Here is a 25,369-nt window from a genome sequence, read left to right on the forward strand (position 1 = left end):
TTATCTCAGCATTTTCGTAATTCGTTTAGCTCGTGCGAGCTTCTACTTTACAGTAACTTTAGCATCGAAAAATCGCGAGATAAAGCAGAGCATTGGAAACATTGGGAAATAAGAGGAAAAAGAATCGTGGCGAAGTGGGGGAGAAAAAAAGGTCGCGAGAAGCAAAAAGGCCGATTGAATCCGGGCAAAAAGGGAGTGACACTTGGCAACGTTTTTTTAGTTTTATCTCGAATTTGTGCGGCGATAACGTAACGGTTTTTTCTCGAGAGTTCGTTCGTTTATTCGCAGGCGAAAAAAAGGATCTGCGACAGGCAGGTGGTCTCGAAATCCGGCACGCAGGGATTAAAAATATATTTGAATGCGGTAACTCGGCGAGGGGGGAGAGGGCGCCGGGAGCACGCTGCGCAATAATTTTTTCATGTTAAATTTCAAGCCGTAAAAGAAGATGCATTTTAAGGCTTGATTCGCTCGTTCGTGAGGTACGACAAAACAACGGGAGTAAAAATGGATGGATAAAAGAGCGTGGCGCATGCAGCGATCCAGAGTCTCGAGTTACCGTCAATATTCAGGCTTTTCCAAGCACTCTGCAAAAAAAATGGTGCAACGAAATGAAAAAAGGGCATTGAAAAAGGGAATGAAAAAAAAAAAAAAAAAAATACGAAAGGGTGAAAAGCGGGTACAGTTGTTCGAGCGTCGATTCAGTGGATCGCGAGGTGAAAATTATGACTCGCGAAGTAGCTCACCTCGAGGCTGCAACGTCCTTAAAATGAGCTCGCCGCGCGAAGCTGAGCTACGGAGACGAGGAAATGCTGAACGAGATAAAAACAAGGGCAAGAAGCGCTGTCAGAGACTCATGATCTCGAAGCATCAAGCACAAAAGGACGCGCGGCCACCGCAGGACTCGGATCCGTCGAACTGCACGAGTTCAATAAAAAAATAGCATTTGTGGAAACGGTGGAATCGGGTAGAACGCAAGAACGACATAAAAGTTGCTCAACACAGGTGAGTTCGCGTGTACACACGCGATTGGGCGGTGTATGAAAACGCAGCGAATAAGGGATTTGTTTGAAATGGGGGGGTGTTGGCAGGGTGTGAAAGAGAGAATATTCAGGGACCCGTGCGAGGGAAACTCTCATTAATTGTTAACGAACAGTTGACTGCGCTTCGGAGGAGAGTATAAATACAACGGCGGAGAGATGTAGCCAGAGATCGGAGTTGTAGGTTGGAACATAGACGGCGCAGGGTAAAATAGCTCCGAAACGAGGATGCTCGGAGCAGGGTGTGGGTGGAGCAGCAATGGAAATATGAAGCGACGGAGGGAGCGAGAGAGAGAGAGAGAGAGGCAGGAGGGAGGAGCAGCGTGTATTATTATCGACGAGTTGCGTAACTAAATCAGCGTCCAAGCTGGAATACGCCTCGCGAGCTAAAGTTACTACTTCTCTCCCCTAAAGCCAGCAAACGAACGAACGAACTGCGATAACAGCTAGCGCAAATGAATACGTAAACTGACTGGGCGCCCTGGCATAAGCAAACAACCATGAGATATGCTTCAATAATTCTGTTGGCAGATGCACACCGAGAAAAACAGAATTTCCACAGATTTCCATTATGAAAATCTGTGTACCTGAACCACCCCCCCCCCCCCCTCATCCCCTTCAGCGACGAATTAAAACTGAAGCAGATGCCATTTTTCGTATTGGCTACGACACTTTGATAATAGAAGTATGCATAATGACCAAACTTTTTATCCTCCCTGGCTTATAGGACGTGCGAGCGACAACAAATAACAAAAAGCTTGTTTCATTTATCTTTCAAAGAGAGACTCTAGTTAAGCTACTTTCCGCCGTGCTCCGCAAGAAGATACTCGCATTTATTTATCCTTTTTTTATTCGTTATTATGTCGTACGGATCCAGGAAAATGGTGCTATTGATCCGTGCCAAACGGAGCTGAGCGGCGACGAATTTTCATGCGTTTTACTCGGAATGAATAAATTGCATTTTTAACTCCTCATTTTTCGGTTTTAAAGCCTCCGATCAACGTTGAGCATCCGAAATGAGCTCATTTTCCTTTTTTTATTGGTCCATCTTTCGCAGTAATCGATATCCCACGCTCCTCCGAACGGAATGCTTTTTATATATTTGCCGAATTACAACTGTTTCTGCAAACGGAATAATTCACTATTGGAAATAACGAATTTGCGGCCCCTCAGTGCGGCTCAGCCGTCCTTCTTCTGACTGAATTGCGATACACCTGACGGCGAAATGACACAACACGCGAGTTTGTTACCAACGAAAACTATACCGACAACAATTGCTGCGCGATTACTGAATTTCCATGGAAATCCAATAGCGTCAATCAAGCGAAATTTCGCACGAGCTTTTCCGATCTCTTTCAATATTCATTGTTATTTTACAATCGTTCATCCGGATTGGAATTGGTTGAAATTATATGTCGAACGTCATCGATTTAACTCGCTGCTCATCAGTGAATCATTAAACGCGAATTAAAGTGAGGAGAACACTCCTGGGGAAACTCGAATGTCTTTTTTCAACTCTGCATGATTCTTCGCTCCATAATCCGTTTTATCCTTTAAATACCTCATTTTATTCAATGAACTTGAGACAGAAGAGTGATTTATTTACCGGAAGAAAAAATGGAGACTGAGGTCGAGCGCGCGGAATTATTAATCGATTTTCATAATGCATTATTTAATTTAACGAGAGGTCGTTACAAGGAAAACGAGGGAGAGACAATGGCTTTTCGAGGCAACTATTGCGCCATCAGAATCGTCGAATACTCGATTCTCTTGTCCGACCTCCAAGCGTTGTTATAAATGAATGCAGCTCGTAATATTCGCTCGTATAACTTTTAATTGCAGGCGACCTTCGAGGCGAGCACGAAGAATTCCCCTCGAGGGATGAGTACACATACGACGAAGAAGAATTGGACAAACTGGTGAGCTAGAGCGCTAAACGAAAGTCCAAATCTGTTTGAAAAAGCGTACGCGCCCGAGCTTAATTTCATTTATTATTGCAACAGTGCGCTCGCTCAGACGCCACGGACGCACACATTTTTCGGCTCTAACGCGTGCCCACCTATTAAAACTTTGTCGAGTAGATCGTGCTCTCCGCGAGCTCAAAACTCCCGAAGCTGTAATAATAAATATCTGCCGATGAAGTTGTAACGAATGCGTACAGAAGGGTTCACAATTCGTAGAAAACTCGAGGATTTTTCAGCCTTCAATTCATTCTTTCAATACTCTAAACTTATTTTCCAAACAAAGTTCTTTCCGGTGCGATCTTCATTAAGGAAGGTCAAAAAATCGATTGTTTCAAGATACAGTTTCGAGGATATTTCGAGATTACAAAAACATTTTTTTAGTGCGCGAGAAGTACTAATTTGCACATGGTTCATGCGCAAAGTCCGATTGTCGAAATTTCTCGCCTGTGTACAATGCAGGGATCGTAATTATTGTCTGAAACGAAAATCCCAAATTTTTTTTCCATTTTCATATATTTTTCTTCCATATGAATCTATGAAAAGCCGAAAAAATTGCGAGATTCTTTATTTACAGCGCGTTGAAGCGATATTCTTCTTTAGAAGCGTTTTTTTTTTCAAACTCGCTAAAAATATGGAATAGGAGCCCCTTAAAATTTCCATAAAAACCGATCGTCCCATGGATTTGACTTTTTTTCCTTCGCGCGGGAACGTTCGAAAGAATGAACAGTTTCGGGTTCATTGAAAAATGAAATTTTCGTCATCGCGGAGACTCGATGAAACCTGAAGAACGAGGAACAGAGTTCGACGAGCTCGGTGCGACGAGAAACGTTACCGGCCAATGATTGAACGCCCATCCGGTCCGATTCTCCGTTAAAATGGATCGTTTTAAACGCGAGTTTAGCTCAGGGCTGGTAAAAAGAATTGGCAAAAGTATGATAATGGGTATGGGCACAAATATTAAGGCTGCGCGCACAGATGTCGTGGTAGCAGCTCGTTTGGTCCGCCATAAGTGGAAGTGGGAGATTAAAGTTTTGCCCTGGCTCCCGCAGCAGTAGCAACGCTTTCCTATTCGTGATAAAGGGGGAAGCAGTGCGCTATTTGCATTTAGTTTTATTCGTACGGAATCCCAACTCCGAGATTGGTATTGTCGTCGTTTTATACGTCCGCTAATTGGCTGTTGCCATGAAGCTAAATCTGCAGTTGTGCCATGCGAACGCCTGCACTGTGTGTATGACTTTCGGATGGGCTTCATCCAATGGTTAATTATTAAGCATTTCATTAAAACAATCTCGGAGATATAGTTTGGCGACCCGCACTCCGCACGCACACCGATGTACGCCAGCACGCGCGGATCTATTATCGTCATTTACTCAAATGACTATCAACTCCTCGCCTCCCTCAGCACCTCCCCCTTTTTTATATCCTTCGGGAGAAACCTCAACGACCAAAGTTTCTTCAACTTCCGCAGATACTGCGCGGCGTCTACTTGAGCATGTTTTATCCGCGTGTTTTGCCGGACGTTAATTTTATTCAATCGAGATTACGCCACTTGGTTGTACCGCTGAAAAAGCGTCGCTGCTTCTTTAATTGTCCGAATATTCATCTACGATCGATGGGAGTTGGGAAAAAATGGTAGAACGATTGTTCGGACAGAAAAATGTGGGAACGATTTTTTTCAATCGAACGTACGAAGGAACTTTTCGATTTGTTTATTCTATGATTTTTTTTTTCGGCAAATCGTCAATGGCATCGAGTTTCTGGGGCTGAAAGTCGGTTCCCTCGCGTTGCGAATCGAGCATTTCGCAGTATTTGAGTTCTCCGTTATTTTTAAGTGCTTATTCGGAGCGAATTCGGTCAATGGATATTTGAATTCTTTTCTGGGATGTAAAATAGCGGAAACGAGTGCGAAAGGACGACGGCACTTTGGAGATTAGAAAATGCTTTTCATGCTTCATTCCCTCGACAGAGTTTTCGACCCCAACAAAATTTTCGCCATCACTCGAGAACGCACTTTCATTGATAAAAATGCAAACACACGCGTGAATTTGATTTCTGCACAGGTGCAATCCGTGAAGAAGCTCACGACGCTGAGTGGATCGGTCGAGTCCGCCTGGACCGACAAGTGCGACTCGGATATTCGGGAGTTTTTTAGTTATTCGGATAAAACGATTCTCAGCGTATATTTTCGAGGAAGCGTCTTAACAACGGAGTTGAAAATCCCGCTGATGCCGGTCTACGAACTGACGTATTTCGTTCGAGACCCTTCGGAGATGACGACCCTCAAGAACTTTGACACCAACGTGATGTTTGGGACCGTCAACGAAAATGTCGAGGCGACCATTCTCAAGATGACCGCTAACTTATTGGCCCCTAAATTCTACCGAACCAAAACTTGGTCGGACAGTATCCTTTTCGACCCACCGACGCGAGAACTTGTCAATAAGCCAGCATTAGTTCGTTTTGACCCGGACGCGAGTCACCAATTTCACCAAAATGAGATAAAATTCACTTCGCAGCGTAAAACTGCACTGAAATAGTATTCGGCAAGAAACGGAACGACAAAATGTACGAATTTCCGAGAAATTAACGAGCACGCGAAACCCCTGGGCATGGAGGCGTCGTGAAAAAATTCACGAAATTTGAGGCGGCTCTTGCTTCGGAGAGTCAAAAAAATCCATTGTTTTCGGCAATTTTTCTTTTGATGGACGGAAATAACTCACCATAGCGAACTTTTCGGTATAGTTCCAAGGATATTTAAAAAGTAACAAAAACATTTTTAATGATTGTCGAACTTTTTCAGCTCTGTACAATGTGGAGATCGTAATTATTGTCTGCAACAAAAATTCTAATTTTTTTTTCCATTTTCATATATTTTCATTCCATGTGATCCTACAAAAACCCGAAAAAATTGCGAAATTCTGTATTTTTAGCGAGTTTGAAAAAAAATAACGCTCTCAAATGAGAATATCGCTTCAACGTACTGTGAATATAAAATTTAGCAATTTTACGGATTTTTATAGGTTCATACGGAAGGAAAATATATGAAAATGGGAAAAAAATGTGGAATTTTAGTTTCAGACAATAATGACGCGATCCCCGCGTTGAAAAAAATATTTTTGTACTCTCGAAACATCCTCGAAACCACGCCGAGAGGTTCGCTATATGCTGAGTTATTTCGATCCTAAAACCATTCCCGAAAACAATCGATTTTTTGGCTATTCAAAGCAGGCCCCCCTCCCTAATTTCGAGTAAAAAAATCGATCAGATTCAACGTCACCGAGCAGCTTCTCAGCGACCTTTTTCCAGAGACATCGTACAATTGGGGGATTGCCGTAGCGAATTAAAATTAGTTTGACACGATTTCTCGGAGCGAAGATGCCGCTTGAGTCTTGATGAGCTCGGTTTCCTCATTATTCGTGGCCTCATAGTTTCGATGAAAATTAGATTTGCATATTTCTTTATCAGATAATACAAGGCTTGTACATACAGTTTTGGAACACTCGGGAAACTATATTTCGTCGTATAAACCTGTTTCAGGCCGTATATAAGTGTCTCCGAGCATTAGCTCCCAAGTAGAATGAAGCTACTATGGGTATGGCAGAGTGAATTTGTAACTTGAACCGCAATCCCATTAGGGAAGAAGGTGGGGAAGCCCCGATGAATTTCCGGAGTATAGAGGTTAGACCGTGGAACAGAGAATAGAATGGAGAACGGCAAAGTAAAGGACCCACAGCGCCAAGCTATTATCATAATTTCCAGTCAAACCTTATACACAATCGCTCACACACTGCTCAGACGCAGAACATCACTGTTTGCCACAATGATTATTCGTTCCTTGATTCGTCCTCGTGTTTACCACATGCTTTTTGGAACTTTTGCTCCAGCAGTTACTGCGCTAAGGATTTAATTACAATTCCTAAACGTCTCATGCACTCCGAGCGAACTGCCTATCGTTACTTCTGCATTCGCACTGGCTCCGAGGATGCGCTTGCTCGTCTTCGCCTTCTCCGTGTAACTGGCATCGTCGACCTATTTCTTCGGGTCAACATTTTTCAGCCTCCGGCCATTTTGTATCTATTTGATTGAGAGCAGGTTAAAGTCTTTTGGACTTGGATCGAGATTTTTTCTGCGTACAACCGAATTTTTATTCTTTCGTAACTGCCCCGGGTCTCCGTGACCCAGGAAACTCGGCGTGCTCGCGTTAATCTCGGAGGTATCGTATCGCGGGAGCGATTTCCATAGATCCGGGAAAAGGGAGTAGATTGGTCTGGGTCGCGACGACCCAGAATGCTCATAATCTGAGATTAACAGTAAATTTGGAGCGACGAAAGTTCGGATCGCCTGCTGCGTAACGCGGGAGAAAATAATGCCCGACTTTCGACGCGGCCGCACCTTGAAACAGCGAAATTTACGGACCTTAACCACGAGGAACGTACAACATGCGTTAAAGCCGACTTCTGCACTAGTCTGCATACGTTTTTATGCGACCTCACGGACTTGAGGTACAAAATGCTGGGTTTAACCGTGATATATCTACCTCTCGAAGGAAACGACCAAAGTGTAGAGGAGGTAAGCGCCGATAAGGAGCTTGTAAAACGACTCGAGGGAGTAGTCGCGCATTGGACGCACCAAATCAGATTGGCCCTTGGTGACCAGGATCAATCCACCCCTCACGAGCTTCTTTGCCTAAATGATGAATACGATTTCTGGATTTATCGATGTGAGTTTTCATCCAATCTCCTCGGCTCGGCTGTTACCTCTTTAATGCCAATCCAGCCCTCGTCAACTTCATCACAATTCCGCATTCTCCTTTTATACCCAACATCGAACAACTTATTTTTCTTCTCATGCTACAGCAGATCGACTTCACTAGATTCGAAGGATGCAAAGTTGAGCTTGTTATTTATGATTTCCTTCTTATTCCTTCCTCGATTACCATTTTAATGGTTAATATTGCCTCGAGAGTGGAGCTTCGAATTGTTCGTACATTCTCATTCAAAAATATTTTCCCTCTCGAATTTTAGTCCGCTCGGCAGCAAAATTTCTCCACCGGAGCCTCTTTTTATTGGATTTGCTTTATTCGATCAGTTCGTTTGGTGCCTCGATGTCAAAACATTGTCAAAAACAACGTCGAATCAACGAGATTCGTGGAGTTTGCTTCGAAACGAATGAAAAAATTTCTTCCGAAAAATCTCCGCGGTATCGAGGAATATTTCGGGAACGCGCGGAGAGAAAACAATTAAGAAGGAAATAGTCGCGCGTCTCGATCGAGTCTGAATTCGGCGATGAAAATAGCACATTTTCATAGCAATTTCGCTGTCTCCGCGTGACTCGCTCGAGTCCACGAAGGGAAGGATCACTGTCGGTCGGTAAATTGATGGTGTGACTTAACCGGAAAGCCCCGAAGCAACATTCCGTTGGCTGTTTCTCATTTTTGCGGTGGTGCTATTTTGTTAGTTATGTGAACGGAAAAGAGAGAAGGCGGCGGTAGCAGCTCACTTAATACTTGCAGGGAGTGGGAGGGACAAAGCAGCAGAAGGAAAAGTCCCCTCGCGATGGAATGAGCGAACGAGGTAAAAGGGAGAGAACATAGAAGTAAAACGCATCAGACAGGCAAGAGCCTTCGGGCCAGAGGCTTTCTGTGCGCTGCTGCTGCTGCTGCTGCTGTCTCCCAAAACCGAGAGACCCGCATACGTGAGATTGCCGTGTACTGTGAACCTGGAATTTAACTCAAGGAAAACTGACAAAGTATATATTCAGCAGTGAACCGATCGTCCGTACGAGCGTTGCACTTGTGTTGCTTAAATTTCCATAATAAAGGTTTTCCTTCATGCGAGCCGAGACTATTTTTTATTCTCTCTACCATCGAGCGCCCTTTGGGTACAACAATATTGATAAGCTTCGTCTCCACCGTGCACCGAGGATCTTTATGGTTTTAATCAAATTTTCAATGAGAAGCCTTATGTTCTGACAAATGAGAGATCGCGGGGATCGAGCTTTCTCTCTCTTTCATTAGTAGCAGGGTTTCCATCCGGGAAATAGAAAAGTCTCAATATTCCGGGGGATATTGTCGAAGGGAAATTTCATGCAAAACTCTTTCCGGTTCATCAAAATATCACAGAAGCGATCCTCGTACTCGCAGGATATCACGAGTTAATCAGGATTGTTGTTGAGGTTGTTCGTGCACGAAACAATTTTATTAAGAAAGTCTTGAAATTTACACAGAGTTTAAGGAGGGTGGATAGCGACGATACAATGTTGCCATGCTAAACCACGTTAGATGCATTAAAAATTTCAAAATGATAAGAATTTAATAAAATTTGGCGAACATATTCTTTAGTGCCAAATTTGACAATACTAATTTTTTAAGATTTTTCTTCTGTAAAGTTATCGAGTGAATTGATCACTAAAGTTCACGTGCATGAGCATAGCTTTTCCATATATATAGGTATACATTCCGGGCATAAGAAATCTGCTTTAATGCGTAATTACTCGATAACTAAGCAGAAGAAAATTTTGAAAAAAATTGTGTCTTCGCACTTGATGTTGAGAACATAATCACCAAATTTGATCAATTTCTTATCATTTTGACGAATATAGTCACCCTCCTTAAATGTACAGTCGACTGACGCGCACATCACGTTTTAAGGGGGATCGTCTTATTGGTTATTGAAATAAAAGTGTTTGAGTATGAAGAAAAATACACAGGGTTGAGGAGCTATAAGAACGCTTCTTACGAAGTTTATGAAAAAGAACACAATAACAGTGAAGTATAATGAAAGTTTGGAAAAAATTCGAGACGATAGTTTTACTAGTTTTAAAGATATATTCCCTTAAAGATTGGACGAAATTGGCCCTCGTATAGCCTCACATTTGCTTATTTCGGTATTTTGCGTCTTCTTGGCTTGGGCCATTCCTGTCGCAGCCTTCTGTCTATTTATTAATACTTTTTTCTTGATCCATTTTCCGTTGTGTTTTCCCTCTGCGCTATCCAATGCAATTTTTAACATAAAAAACTATAGTATTTTCGGGAGGGACGAGTGAAATTCGGGGTTCGGTCAGTGATGGATCCCCGATTAATTAATGGCTTGTTATTTCATTCGCCAATAAAAGATAAGTTGAAAAATTCATTCACAATTTCGAACGAATGACTCTGACATTAATTTAAAGTGAGTATAGTATATTTAATAAGAAAGTAAAAATCGGTCTGGTCTGGACAGCCATAAAACTCGATCCTTCGGGCATGTTCTACCTTGAGGAACGTTGATAGTTTTCGTTCGGTACGATTTCCAATGATTGTGAGTATTTCAAATAATGTTAAATCATTTTTTCGTTACTGCAGATGAAAATTTGTGTGGACTGAGCTACCAAATGCACAGTCCCGAAGTAACGCACTTGGTGAAAATCCTTACGTCGAACCAGTCGACGTACGTTCGACAATTTGTCACGCTGAGAGAAGAGATCGAGCATGGGATGAAAGAATCCAAGTCAAACATTGAATTTCTTCGTTTTCTTCAAAAGCCATGCGCAGAATTGAACAACTGCAAAAACCCTGAAGAAATAACTCCGCACCTTTCGAAAATCCTTCACAAGTTTCGCGTCGTTTGGCTCAATTCACCCTTTTTCAACCACCAGGACAGAATCACCAACCTCTTCAACGCTCTCCACAATCAGATAATCGTTCTTATGCAAAGCTTCGTTGACTTCAAAGATATTTTCGCCGGTAATACTCGAAGAAACATGCAAATCTTCGTTAAATGCATCGCAACTTGGCAAGACTACAAACGCTTGTACGATCAGGTTCGTATAACGAGCTTCGCAGAGTACCTTAAAGGACGTTGCAAGCTCGACTAAAACCTCCATAATTATTTCTTACTAACGCGCTCTTCGTTATTGCTTCGTGATTCATTGAAATGAACTTGTTCATTCATTCATTAACGATATTTCTTAAAATCCTTAATGAAAATACTTACGGTTTGGCTCGAGAGTCTTCGAGAGTCGAAAACGACCAAGAAAGGACAAATTTTTTGATAATTTTCCTCCGAATCGATGTTCCAAAACGCTGGACATTAACCAATAGCAAAAATAAAAATTACTTGGACGAATTTACACGAAAGCTTGTGCACATTTTTTACATATTCAGAAGTACTGGAGATTCGTTTTTTTTTCATTTTTTATTTATCTAATGGTATATTTTCGTACAATGGTGTGTTGAAAATGACACCCCTTGAATCGGCGTTGACGCAGCAAACTGGAAAGAGTTTTTATCCCCAGCGACTCGATTCAAATTACATTTTGTCGGGGAAACGTATATTTTCAGCATGACGTATCCGTTTTTTGGTAACCTTTTTTTTCGACTCTTTTATAAACAATTTTCTACTGAGAAATCCACGAAAATTGTGATTTTTTTCTTCAAATGGTCGCCTTTTCTTTTTCTAAACAATGTTTTGAAAATGCGATAGTTAATATCTACAATTTTTGAGATTCGCTGTCAACGCCGATTCGAGGCTTGCCATTTTCAAGCCAGCATTGTAAAAAAAAGTACCACGAAAAAAGTGTTAAAAAATGTTTTCCAGTACTTTTGAGTTTTTATTTATAAAATAATAAAAAAAAAAATAAAAAACACCTAAAATTCGGATGTTTACACTGCGTTCAGAGCCCTTAAAAAATCCACTACAATGAAACGAAAGATTGTGAGAAGAAAAAAGCATTTTTTCGGGAATTTTGGCAACTTTTTCTGACCGAAAGCAACTCGTATTGAATTTTCTTCACATAGGATTCGATCGACTTGTTCGTTTTTTATTCTCGAGCGATATCGGTAGCCGAGAAATTCGAAATCACGAGGGCTTTAGCGTGCGAGACACGGGATCACTTCGATTAACGCCCGAGTTTGTTTGCTCCCCGCACCCTGGAAATGCGGGTAGCAACGCGACGTAATAAACCCACAGTTTCCCTTCTCGATTCTCTCCTCATCCTCGTGCTTCTCCTCCGTGGCCGCCTCATCCGCCTCCTTTTACCACCCCAATCGTCATGCTTCTTATTCACGGAAAAGCTCTTTATTTCCCACGGTGGCTCTTTCCACTGTTCTGGGGCGTTGCAACTACCCCTTTTCCTAAGAAGAAAGGAACTCCCTCGAGGTAGACCCCGGATTACATTGTGATAATGGCGATGATGATCTTTGTGTTTTAAAGATGAAGCCACGGCCCTGGAACAAAAGAGGGCTAGCTCGGAGGACGAGGATTTAACCGTGTTTTACACATACGTTCACAGCCAAACAGTTTTCACTCTCGGAATTTCAGTATTTAGCCTCTTGATTAAAATCTCATTAAAACCGACAATATTTTTCACCTCGACAAATCATTCGTTTATGGAAATCAACGAGGATTCCTGGAAGTATTTTTGGTGCAAAGTCGTCCAACGATTGACGCGAGAATAAAAATTTTTGGCCCCGTCAAGTTCGTTGCTTTTATTACACATTTATGACGTTTTCAAACGTTTTCAGAAGCAAAAACGCGAGTACGAAAATTTGAAAAATTCCTCAAATTCCGCGAGTCCTCGAGTGCGGGATTCGATCGTTGATGATCGTTGGTCCGGAGAAGTCCGTTCATAAATTTTCGAAGTGATAGCGCGAAAAATTCTGAGAGCCTCTAAAAATTCCTGTCGCTTGGCTAAGTACGAAAATTTCGATCGGATGAGAAGCGTCTGGCTGAGATCGTGGAATATAAAGAGTCCCAAATCCGAAGATAATATCGTGGACTAATGCTCGATCGGATAAATCCTTTCGGGCTCCTTTCGCTCCAGTTTTCAGATGCACACAACGGTTGGACAGCTGAATCGTGGGATTTGTCGAGAGAAGCGATATTTCGTCATATCGACACGTTTATATCTCGATGTTACAACATGATAGAGATTTGCCAATCGATGATCGACTTTGCGAGGTGAACAAAAAATGCGAGGAATAATAATTGGCACGTGTGAATGAAAAGCAGCTCGAATGCGCTCGAGCCTGCTTCTCGAAAGCTCGAAAAAATCGGGAAATTACGGGAGAATGAAAAAGTAACTGTTTCCAGAATGGATGAGACGGCCACGATTCTACCGCCGCGATTCGCCGGCACGAAGGGTCCGGAGTTCGAGAGAACTTGCCAAAAAGTTGAGAAACTCTATTTAGAATATTTGTCTGCGATAGAGATAAACTCGCACAAAATACTGGACGTTCAAGAGGCAACGTGGTACGATGATATGTTTGTTTTTCGTGGGCATATGAAAGACCTCGAAATCAACATAGAAAATCTCGTCTCTTCGGTCTTCGAGTACGTACAAAACGTGGAGGAAGCAATCGCTAGTTTGTACGGTTTCCACACGTACATGAGCCGGGAAAACTTGACGTCATTGTTTGACAGGAAAACAACTTTGGTAAGTTTTACGTGCGCGCTTCGCTCTCATAACTTAAACCTACAGGGACGTCTCGCCTCTCACCAACGATCTTTGCTACAAGTGTATTTGTCTTTTTGATTAAGTCACCAGCGTCAGACTGCGTCAGCTACTCGATCCCATCACACTCTTTCCGTGCAACTCGGACTTTTCTTCCTCTCATATTTTCCAATATCATTTGCCAATCCCAACTTTTTTCTTTGCCCGATATCCTCGACACTGCTGGGAGCAACAAGAGTTTGTAAATGTACAAACATCATTAATCTTCCGCTTCTAACCGTCTCAAAAAACACCAACTTTTATACAACACAAAAAATTACATTTTCTATCACTTTTCTTCTCACCCTCATTCAGCTCGGCTATTAAAGAAGAGCCTTCGATAGCCTGGCGTGCAAAAATCAACCTGCGAATGTACGTCTAAAAATATGATAAAAAAAAAACCAATCAAACGAGCCTCAAACTCAAAACTAGTATTAAAATCACTGTTCATTAAAATTGGAATTGTCATTTCATTGACAAAATTAGCCCGCAGTGACCACTCCCTTGGAGGTCAAGCAGATACACACTCACGACACTGGTGCAAATTTGCACCTGGACTTTTCAAAATGTTTTATTTCCTCCATGAATGTATGGAATTAATTTTACAACGAGACTTTTTGGGGTAACAATTCCTTGGTAATCGCGATTACGATCATTTGAAAAACTGAAAAATCAAGTTTGATTTTCAAATTTTTTTTTTTATTTGAAAAATTGAAAACCTGTTTTTTTTTTCCTCCAATAGTTTGCAAGTGTTTTTTTGTTTTTGAATGGAAAAAATGGTGCGACGACGATCGAAAATGTCAAAATAAACGAGAAAACGAAAAAAGTTGGTGGGACGTAGAAATTTATTGTAAAATGCAACAACGCGAGTTCGTTTTACTTCGTAGTCCTCGCAATCGTAAGAGAACTTAAAAAAGATATTTCCTTTCAATATTTTTCAAGGTACGCTCCATCGTGGTTGAAAATATGTTCCGATACTTTTTCGCAACTTTCTGAGATCCACAAAAAATAGAGTTATCGTCGACGTCATTTTAAAAAATTTTCGCACTTGTAAATTTGCACCAGCGTCGTGTCTGCGGGTTAAAATTAATAAACAAAATTATAAATTAAAGCTGAAACGAGCCCTCGAATGCTCCCTCAACGATGTCGAGTACATTTTCATTCAAGAGCTAAATCTTTGATGTCAGACTAATATCCGGATTTGTTGAAATCTCGAATAACGAAAATGGGGGAAAAAAGAAAAAATAGAAATTCAGTCTGGAAAGGTTCCGTGTGCAGGACACCCTTAACCCTTTTCGCAGCTGGAAAATTGATCGCCGGCTGGTTGGTGCTGAGCGAGGGGCTCGGGGATATGAGCTGGTAGTGACGTTTAGTGCTAGACGTAAATAGCGAGGGCTGGTATACGAGAGTGTTTCGCGGTGGCAATAGTACGAGCGGCTTCATATAACTGTGTCTTTATACGGAGTGTCGGAGTGTATTCTGCCTCGGCGATTACAAAGTTGTGGCACTTGTATTAACATCCTGCAGGAGGGTTAAAAACAATAAAATAAAAAAGGAAGAAAGGCAGGCAGGCAGGAGCGGGGGTGTACTTATCGTTGAATAAATTTGGGCGCTCCGTATCCGGTAACGCGTTTGGTAGTTTAGTAGCTTGAAACGTTCGTTGTGCAGGCATGGAAGATGTTCGGGGATGAAATTCAGCAGGCGAAGAGGGAAATCTTGGAGCAACAAGAGGAGCATTCAGCCCTGGCTCCTTACTATGCGGGAAGAGCTTTGAATCTGCGCTCGAAAACCAAAAGATTGGAGCACATAAAGAAAATGTTTGCCGAGGCTTGTTGGCTGCCGCACTGTAGCATGAGCGATGAAGTTTACCATCAATTCGAAATACTCGTCGGTTGGACCCGGGACGCTACCAACGCTCTTTACCACCGCTGGCTCGAAGACGCAGGCACCGATTTCGTTCGGAGACTCGATCGATATCTTATGAAACAAAAGATCGATAAACCCGGCCTTTTGGAGTGCAACTTCGATCCGGACGTTCAGAAGCTCTGCCACGAGGCGCGCTACTGGAGCATCCTCCAATTCGAAATACCCGTACACATACAAGTCGTTAATACCAAATGGAACGATTTGCAATTCGTCTACGAGAGCGTCCTCGCCGTTGTTCTCGCATACAACAAGATTATTGAAGGTTATTTAATGCTTTATTTCCCGGCTATGGGAGACGAGGAAGCACTCGTCGGCACTGGGGGGCGAACAAGTGCGCGACGCACATCCACGATGATCCCTGGAAAATCATCTCAATTAGCGACTCCGAGCTGCCGAAGTCTTCGTCCCTCCGGCACGACCTTTGCAAATGGCTCGTCAACCCTTCGCTGTGAAATATGCACCTTTTCCCACGGCTCCGATCGCAGCCGTGCTTCTATCACTAGCCAACATTAATCTAGCATTTTTCCTCCCCCCGAATCAGCGTTATCGGCCGCAGAGCGAAACCTGTTTCGCGAGTTAATTAAACGGATGGACCACAAGATTAAACTGGGCTTAACAAAGCTCACGTGGAATTCCGAATTAATAGACGCTTACATAAAAGATTGTTGCGCACACACCGAATCGGTAAATATGCTTTATATTTATGAGCTCAGTATCGGATCTTGTGCATTATTCAATGCACCGATTCGGGCTTTCGCCGTCGCGGAATATAACGCTCGTTGCGAGACACAATTACCGAATTGTTTCAATGGCGGGCTGGCATTTCGAGAGCGGAACTCCGCCCCTCGGAAATCAATGATTCAAAGGGTTTTTTTCAGCTTCAAGAACTCGTCGACACTTACAAAAAATCGAATTTTGAAATAATGAAAATTTGCGAAAACATCTGCGACACTCCCGTCATGAAAATCAAACCGAATTACACGTACAAACTGCACGAATTCAGGGAAGAGCTCCAGAGCATTCGGTGTGGTTGGAGATTTTTTAATTCTAACCATGAAATGAATCACATTTAATTAATTTCAATCATACCGGAAAGCCACCAAATCATTTTCAGAGGTTTTTTTTATATCGTGCTATTTTCAGGCATTCCGTCTACAAAATATTGGTGGAAAATTACAGCATGATAATTCAATATCTGCTCGTGATTTTTGAGGGCTTCCAACCAGTTATCGAGGAAGTGAGTGTAAAATTACATTTTTTCATCGATTTCCTACCTCTGCGTGCATCATTCCGCATGTTTTTTTTTTTTTTTTACATTCGTTGAAGCCTGATGTAGAATTAATTGTGGAAAAGGTGGAAGATTGAACGAACAACGGCGAAACGTTTCGTTTTTCTCGAATATTATAACGAATTCATCAGTTTGAAATGGCAAGCCTTTCAGAGGTTTGAAATTTCTCGAAAATATTGACGTTTCCATATACGGTTGAGAGGCAAAAATATTTTTGTTCCGAGAAATACGTCGATTTTCACGTTTTTACAAATTTTTCTGATTTCTGACGTAACAAAATTGGCGTCGCGAGCTAAAAAATGACAGCATTACGAAACAGGGATTGAAGAAGCAGAAAAAAGTTGCTTCGTCGCCCTGCAGCACGATGCAAATTTACGTACGATTTTTCTTTGAGGGAATAAGGAAAGACGCGCGAGAGCATGTGAATTTCATTATTCATTAACTCCAGAGTACACCGGAATGGAAAAACTATTTGGCCAAACTGGATACTCTCCTGGAAGAAGCCTTCAAACTTTGTTTAAAAAAATCGTTAAATGTAATGTATGAAGCTCTCCACGGTGATGGAACGACATCACCTTCTCCTCTGCTGTTGCTGCAAGCTGACCTAGTAGCAAATAAAGTATGTTTTACTCGCCTCCTTATGTTTTTTATCTTCTTTTCAGTCTCCCAGCATGTTTCGCATTCTCAAAGGCCTCTGACTTTTCCCTCCTCTTGCAGATGATAATTTCTCCCGAGTTTTCCGCGATCGCTACATTCGTCGGGAATATTTTGAGTGAACTTCTCGAGCCACTTACCCTCGTTCCTCGCATAGTCGAAAGATTCAACGTCCAAAACGAAGGCGTCAAATCCTTGTGGCAAACTTACGCTCACGATGAATCTTTCAACCAAATTCAAGAGAGTCTCAACAACGGTAATCATTAACTTCATATTTTCTCAACCTCTGCACTTTTCACTCGACGAAAAACACTTTCATCACTCACTTTTCCGACAGTCAATCTCTCTGCAAAAACACGCTTTTTCCGAGATTCTTTTTTCCCCTTTCGAGCGCAGTATTCGTGCTTTTCACTCGCAACGAAATTGAAATAATTATTGACAGGTTTTCACCTGCCAAACTTTGGATTTTGAATAATTGAAGAGTTTTCCTTTTTCAACTCAATAAAAACTGTTTTAACCATTTTTCATCATTTTCTTCTTCAAATGCTTTATCTTTGATCAATTTTTCATGTAATCGCGCCACCTTTCCACCCGGATCAGAGGCTGCCTATTGTTTTGGGATGCTGCAGACTTACCAAAAGACGTGGGAGCCGTTCAGAGATATGTGGGAAGTTAACAAAGATTTATTCATACAAAGGTACGTTTCCAGAGGTCTCGACATTATTTCGAAATTGTGGAATGTGACGATGGGATGAAAAATAGCTCGGGGGCATACTCGATTGGCAGATGGAAAATTTCTCTTTCATTTCTCTGGCATTTGGTCGAATGAATTCCTCGATGAAATTGCATGGCTCCAATCAATGTGAATTTTGCGTTTGTGAAAAATTCTTCGAAATTTATCGATTCCAGTCAAACTCCAATTGCCTTTTTAAGGGCCTGCATCGAAGTTTGCCTATTGCTTGTTGGTTTTTCTTTGAAGATACGAGAAGCTGAAACCGACGGTCGTCACTTTTGACGCGGACATTGCCAGATACGCCGAAGTCGCAAACAACGTACAAATGCAAGAAACAATAACTAGCATACATTTCGTTGAGGTCAATGCCGAACGATTGAAAGCTGCGATAGTCGAACAGTGCGCCTTGTGGCAACACAAACTTACTCAACTTTTGTTACGCATGACCGAAGCCAAAGTCGATCACGTCTACAAGTACATAGCCGAGAATGCCAAATTGTGAGTCCGCATTCACGCTTTTATCTAACAAAGTTAAAACCGCGAAGCTTATTCTGTACGAAAAAGCCCGAAGAAGCGTCGAAGGAAGTTGCTTAGGAGGGGAAAATTTGGTAACGAAAAACGAGGTTTTTGCGAGAACGGGCAAAATTATTGAGCTATTGAAAAAACTGTTATTTGCCTAATGGAACTTGACGATCTTCCAATAATTCGTTTGATTGAGAAAAAAAAGGTTGAAAACGAAGACGAAACGGTTTGACATTTATCTCGAAACGAGATAAATATGCGAGTACGAGGATGAAAAAGCTTGGTGAGACGGTGAAAAAAAAGCTGGTTACAGAGCGAGCTTTTTCGCAGAGCATGAGCGAGCTCAATTTTTCATCGTATTTGTTCTTGAGTTTCGTGCGAATAAATTTCACGTCTTATTCGACGGAACGAACTGTATATCATTAATTCATAGTTAAATAAACGTGGTCCTCTGTGGCTCATCTTTTTCAGGATTAGCAAAGAGCCCACTGATCTCATCACGATGCAGACAGCGTTGCAGTTGTTTAAGAGACTCTCCGCTGAAATTCCTAACGAGGAGGAAGAATTTCCCAAGATACGTGAGCAGTATCAGACTCTCGGTAAGCAACAAATGCTCCCCTCGTATCAAGCTCTCTCGCTAAGTAAGAAATCAGAAGCAAGTACTCGGGAATATTCCCTCTCGGCGATCGATGTAGGATTGCTTTCTATGAGGAGCATGAATTATGCTGGCAAACATTAAAGCTTGAATAAATATTGAAAAGTACGTGCGAAAGCAAATAATCGATGAAAACGATGTGAAATTTTAGAGAATGAATAATGGAAAAAAAAAAAAAAAAAAATCGAAATCAAATTTCGTGATTAAGAAAAACCATTACTTTTTTATGAACAATAATGTATCATAAATTTTTCATAGAAAAATACGAGGTTCCGATGACTTTTGAATTCAAACGAAAAGTCAAGGACGTCGAAAGATCTTGGCACGCGTACTGCGACCTCCTGTCAGCTTCCGAATTGAAATTGCAAGATGTCAAGGTATTTGTTGTCTCTGACTCCCAATGGACCAAAAAATACGAGCTCGTTCTCAAACTTTTATTTCGATCACAGTTCTGTACGAAAGTGTGTTTTTTTTTTGAAAACTGTGGGAGGGTTCGAGGCGAGAAAAATTTGAGCCATTTTCATGACTTTTCTTCAGAGCTCAAATGCTTTTTCATCGAGTAATGTATTTTCAACTTAATTTCATTCTCATAGAAACTGAAACGATTGCATTGACAGGAACAATTTAAAAGTCAACTTTTGGAGCAAGCTCTCGTGTTCAAAAGCGACTGCCATGCCCTCGTGAGCAGGTTTCACGGGGACGGACCTTTCACCTCCGACTGGCAGAGCAAAGGTGAGGTCGTTCATTTGGAGCGCGTACAGTGTCGTTTTAACAGAAAAATGATGAAAATTCTTTCGCAAAAATGCTTGAATACCTTGCCCAACTTTCGTCCCCTAACGAGCGATGAAGCTTCGAACGTAATCTCATGAAATATCGCAGACGCATTCACCTGGCTGGACAGCTTTCGTCGCTCCTTTGATTTTCTCCGTGAAACGGAAAATCAGTTGAAACTGAATCTCGCAATATTCGGCATCAGCCAACCGACCTCCCTCGAGCTTAATGACATTGAGAAGGTTGCTCATTTTCAATTCGAAATAATAATCTTCCCGTGGAGTTAAATTAAATGAAAAGAGGGCAGAGAAACTCACGAGGATTTTGAAACACAGGACCTAACGGCGATCGAGCTCGTGTGGAAGTTGACCGGAGAGTGGGACGTGGCCTGGGAACAGTATAAAACTGTGAATTTCTGGACCATCGAAATGGACGAGATGAACGCAACTGCGAATATTTTGCTTCGAAAATTGTCGAGACTCTCTAAAGAATTGAATAATAAAAACTGGGAAATCGTCGAACATTCTAGGTACGATTACCCCCGTGGCGAGAGTTCCCTCAAACATTTATACTTTCAGTATAATTCATATTCATTCATGAATTCATAAATAAATCAACGATAAACAGGAACAAAGTACACACGAGCGCAGTATTCGCGTGCACTCAAATTTCCTCACTGACCTCCTTTAAATTTTTAACTGGATGACGCGCGCGTACATCGAATACAAAAAAATGGAGTAAAATTTTGGAAAATCATTTTCGTGCTAACTTTCGTTAAAATCATAACTTCTTCGCCACGTAGATTGCGAGTAGACACATTTCGAAGAACGTTGCCTCTCATAACGGACCTGAAAAACCCAGCTCTGCGAGAGCGCCATTGGAGAAAAGTTAAAGAAACGGTGGGCCGCGATTTCGACGAGGCTTCGAGTGACTTCACGCTGGATACATTGGCTGACATAAAGATACAAAATTTTTCGGAGCGTGTGAGCGAGATATCGATGGCTGCAACGATGGAACTGGCCATAGAAACGGTACGATTGATTTTCCAATTTTCTTCCCACCCCCCCAATATATTTCATTATCGTTTTTTCATTTAAAAAATCAGTGGAAAACAATTTCGATAATTCTGTGTAAAAGTCGGACCTGCGAATTCCAATTCGCTTTATCAGGGTGCCTCGCGAACAAGTATTCGGGCCAACGTCAAAAATGAGCTTGTCAAAAAAAATGAAACAAAATAAACAGCAATCAGGATGCTCATAAATTGGAGTCGGAATACAGCGAGCGAAACGCTTTCGAATTAGTCACTCGTCTTGCCACTCCCAGTAGAATAAACTGTGTCAATGAGCGAGCTCGGTAGCTCTCTACGAACTTTCGTAGAGCAGTTTTTAGATGGAAGAGCTTTGCTTTGATTGTTTTATCGAATTTTTCCTCCCCACGATTTCGCAACACGAAGCATACGATTACTGTATACAAATTAATCGCTTTGGCTTCGAAGCTTCGTGGATAGAACCAAGTCGGAAGGGATGGAGGGCAACGAAATTTTGATTGGTCCAATCGAATCGTCACTTACTCTTGAGATTTAATATCGCGAATGGCAGCTAGAACAACCGATGATTACCCCGAAATTTAATTCCAAACAAAAATTAGTATGGGCAATGTAAACGCGCGGAGCACGCGAGGACAAATATAACCGGGTGAAATTCGTTGCACTATTATCGCCGGAGGGCTATTTAACTTTGCTGACATAAATTCCACTCGACCGTGCACTGTTGGAGCACACAGTCGCTCACTTCTATGGAATTTTCAAGCGGCACTATTTAGCACCAAGCCTCCAAATTGGCCCGCACTTTTCTTTGTCTCTTTTAATAAGGTTTGCGAAATATCAGAATAAAATAATGCCAACACTTTGATGGCTGGTAATGTGCGCCTGCTCGGTGAAAAAATTTGCAACGGTGAAATATTCCGAAATGGTCTGCGAGCGAGGAGAGCTCTCGCTTATTCAGTTGCGATTGCTCGGAGCACTTTTTCCCTTTTACTTTTGCAGGTTGAATATTCCGAATGGACTCGTGTTTCAAGTTTCGTTTAAGTTTTTCAAGATTTGACATTTGACGGAAAATTTGAAAGAGTTTTATCGAAATCGTTGGTGTTTTCATGCTTTTATTCGCGTTTTGTGATTTCGTTTCTCAAAGAATCGGCTTTGTCAGGTCCTCGAGAAAATTAGCTGGGACAAATAAAAAATAAGGCGGAAAGTTTTGTCGATGCTTCGAGGAGAATAGAAAGTTGGGATTGGCCGAGGATCGATTGGACGAGAAGCCCCTGGCAGAGAGTCGCGTGCGAAAAGGACGATTTCCGGAAACGACCATTTTATTTTTAACTCCCTTTGAGCGCGGTGCGGCGCGTCGTGGCCGCTCGGTCGCGCGGGCTTGACGCCTGCACTTTTCTCAATTTAATCCTCAGCTGTCTGATTCCATCTCCGTTTTCTGTCACGTCAGCTGCCCACCGCATTGCGGTTCTGTATGCTCGCGAGAAGCGCAAATTCCATGTTATCCGAGGCAACAATAAATGCGGGAGTCGAATTCCCCCGGGCTCTCCTTGTCGGAGCTTTCATCCTGCCGGATCATCATTGTCACGTGCCCTGATCCCGCGCGTCTCTGCATCACCATTTCGAAGTAGGTCCGAGCGCTTTTTTCTCGTTAGTTTTCCCCCCTCCGGTCAGCGATTTTACGACTGCATTCATCCTCCCCACATAACCCCCATCAAATTATCGGACGCGGAACGATCCCGAGATTCAATCGACAAATGAGAATAACTATCGTTGGGTACACAGAAGTAGAAAAAACAAGTGTAAAAGGCTGTCTCGATGTAACGAATTGAAGAATCAAGGACCGTGATTTTTGGAACGCGTTTCCCCTTCAAATCTCCGCTAGCTACAGAGTTTATTAGCGTATCGATATTTTTGAACTTGAATCTCGAGGTAATAAACTCGGAGGCTTTTGACGAGGTAAAAATTCAAGAGGATCCTGTAATTTTATTAATGATTTTGCGAACTTGTTCGCACAACTATGACGTACTTGGGCGGCGTGTACGTTTGAAGTAGAAACTCGTGGATTCCAGCTCGCCTTTGCTAGGGGACTGGGAAGGCTCTCGAGATCTTAGTGAAAGTTCGAAACTCGATATTGTCTTGCAACTTTGATATGGAATGTGATAAGTTGGGACGGATGAGTTTCATTTATTTTCGAGTGATTCGCGAGCAGGCACACTGTATTTGTATGCGATGATTCGTCAAGCTTGCGTGGACCGCGCGGAGGGGCGAAGGGGTTTGAAAATGATAAAAAAATGTTTTATTTAGCTCGTTCGCTGCGCGAGGAGCGGAGGCTTTTTGTTAAATAATGTTACGGAGTTTCCACACAAGTTTCTCATTTCGTGCGGTGGTTAAAATTTAAACTCTGCTCGGTGGATTATCGTCTTGAAAACTCGCAGCGTGTACCGTGGTTTGCCACTTCAGGGTGCGTTAGACTTGTTTTAATAATTCACCGTGTTTTCCTCTCGCTGGAAACACTAATACAGAGCCCTTAACGTGCTCATTGGCCGTCGACAGCCCTGAGGTTTTATCCGGCGCGGAGCTAATAAGCCAAATTAATCCGATGCCATAAATATCTGCTCGAGTTAAAATGTCAAATTTAAGGTGGCTTTATCGCTTTTTTCTCATCCTCAAGGGCGGCTTTTCCGTGCGCTTTAATCATTCATCGTTGTATTACAGTTTAACGAACTTCCGGCTGGCGCAAAGCCCCAAAAATACAAGACGGAAATATTAATCCAAATTTTAGATAAGCTTTCTCGCGTTTAATCCGCCTCGAAATTCACGGAGAGAAGTTTCAGCTGGGAAGCAGCCTTGGCTGAAAGTTAGTAACTGAAAAGTCAAAGTAGCTGCGCTCTGCGGTATTACATCGTATAGAGGAGGAAAGAAGTGTGTTTTTAGCCATTTAAACTGCTTTGTACTGTGCGTGCTCGTCGTTTAAATGCACCGTGAACGCATATCCCCACTCGTGCCAGTGGTAAAAAGGCCTTAAACGGGTTATTACGCGACTGGAATAACCCTTTGATCGGCCCAGTGTGTAAACCATCCGATTCTTCCACTCGCGGCCTCTCCGCGAGCTTCAAACAACCCCATAAAACTTCTTAACGCAATTCTCTAAAAACTTTCATATATATTCACGAATGAAAACGATTTTCACACTCGTTTCTGCGCACGGCCCCGCCGCAACGACGAGGCGCATTCCGCGTACCTCTCAATCACTTTAGCATCCTTTTTTCAACGTAGAATCTGAAAAATATATCGGACGTTTGGAAAATAATGCCGGTGGAAATGGTAGCGTACAAGGACAAGGGAATATTCCGATTGAAAACCGTCGACGATATAATCCAGACGTTAGAAGACCATCTCATCCAATTGTCCGCAATGAAATCGACCAGGTAAAATTAAATGGAGACAAAGGTAGAGCCGGAATCGATAAAAAAGGACGGTCGAATTAATCACAGCATCTGCGACAAGCGTCACGAGTGGTATCCACTTTGATAACGAAACTCATCCACTCTTATCGATCTAGTTTCGTTGAACCGTTTGTCGCGGAAGTCGATTACTGGGAACGAGCTCTTTCCACTGTGGCGGAAGTGCTCGAAATGGTTCTCTCCGTACAACGGAGCTATATGTACCTCGACAATACATTCAACGCTGAGGACATCAGAAAACAATTGCCCAAAGAGACAGATGACTTCGATAAACTCACTGATCGTTGGCGGGAAATTACTTCGAGGATGGCTCTCGCTGGACTCGTGTTACCTGCTTGTCACGAGCCGCGTATGTGTCCCCGTTAAATTTTACGTCAATATAACATTCTTATGGCTTTCGAACGGATCCGTTGCGGGATTGCACCTTTCCAGTCTTTTCGAGACTCTCTCTCTCTCTCTGTTTTCCCACTTTTATTTTATTCCCGTCCGAATGACATTTTTTATTTTTCATTTGGCCTTTGCGAATACGCATCGCTCAAAATAACTGGAATACTTTTCTCGGGCGAAATATTTACAACGTTCATTCTTCACGTAGCGAAAGCCCTTTGGAGTTCAAAACACAATTTCATCCGCGCACGAGAGCCTGACAAGCTTTCGACATTTTTTCCTCTTATTTATGGTCCTCCAAATGTTTTATTCGTTGTATCGAACTCGCGTACGCCCACGTCCAAATAATATACAACTGAATTATTTTCCCTCCGCGAAATTCATCGCACTATTATTGCGAGCTTTGGCTTTTAATCTGTAACGACAAGTTTCACTGAAATTCAACAATAATCT

At 42.2% G+C, this 25,369-nt stretch overlaps 1 protein-coding gene across 1 annotated transcript in view; it reads left to right on the forward strand.

Moving 5' to 3' along the window:
* The window catches only part of kl-2 (dynein heavy chain 2, axonemal kl-2), a 58,050-nt gene that overhangs the window by 784 nt on the left and 31,897 nt on the right, over positions 1-25,369 (forward strand). The window contains exons 2-23 of the mRNA XM_043421825.1: positions 2,880-2,956; positions 5,062-5,404; positions 7,404-7,721; positions 10,344-10,801; positions 12,803-12,939; positions 13,072-13,414; positions 15,140-15,659; positions 16,044-16,081; positions 16,276-16,421; positions 16,541-16,634; positions 17,134-17,304; positions 17,403-17,595; positions 17,940-18,036; positions 18,319-18,570; positions 19,066-19,193; positions 19,508-19,626; positions 19,867-19,981; positions 20,129-20,262; positions 20,356-20,549; positions 20,823-21,051; positions 24,342-24,493; positions 24,628-24,878. Coding sequence (XP_043277760.1) covers positions 2,880-2,956; positions 5,062-5,404; positions 7,404-7,721; positions 10,344-10,801; positions 12,803-12,939; positions 13,072-13,414; positions 15,140-15,659; positions 16,044-16,081; positions 16,276-16,421; positions 16,541-16,634; positions 17,134-17,304; positions 17,403-17,595; positions 17,940-18,036; positions 18,319-18,570; positions 19,066-19,193; positions 19,508-19,626; positions 19,867-19,981; positions 20,129-20,262; positions 20,356-20,549; positions 20,823-21,051; positions 24,342-24,493; positions 24,628-24,878 — 4,509 coding nt within the window. The remainder of the gene's footprint in view (positions 1-2,879; positions 2,957-5,061; positions 5,405-7,403; positions 7,722-10,343; positions 10,802-12,802; positions 12,940-13,071; positions 13,415-15,139; positions 15,660-16,043; positions 16,082-16,275; positions 16,422-16,540; positions 16,635-17,133; positions 17,305-17,402; positions 17,596-17,939; positions 18,037-18,318; positions 18,571-19,065; positions 19,194-19,507; positions 19,627-19,866; positions 19,982-20,128; positions 20,263-20,355; positions 20,550-20,822; positions 21,052-24,341; positions 24,494-24,627; positions 24,879-25,369) is intronic.

This window comes from Venturia canescens, chromosome 6 (genome assembly GCF_019457755.1).
Source record: "Venturia canescens isolate UGA chromosome 6, ASM1945775v1, whole genome shotgun sequence".
In the NCBI taxonomy this organism is placed as follows: domain Eukaryota; kingdom Metazoa; phylum Arthropoda; class Insecta; order Hymenoptera; family Ichneumonidae; genus Venturia; species Venturia canescens.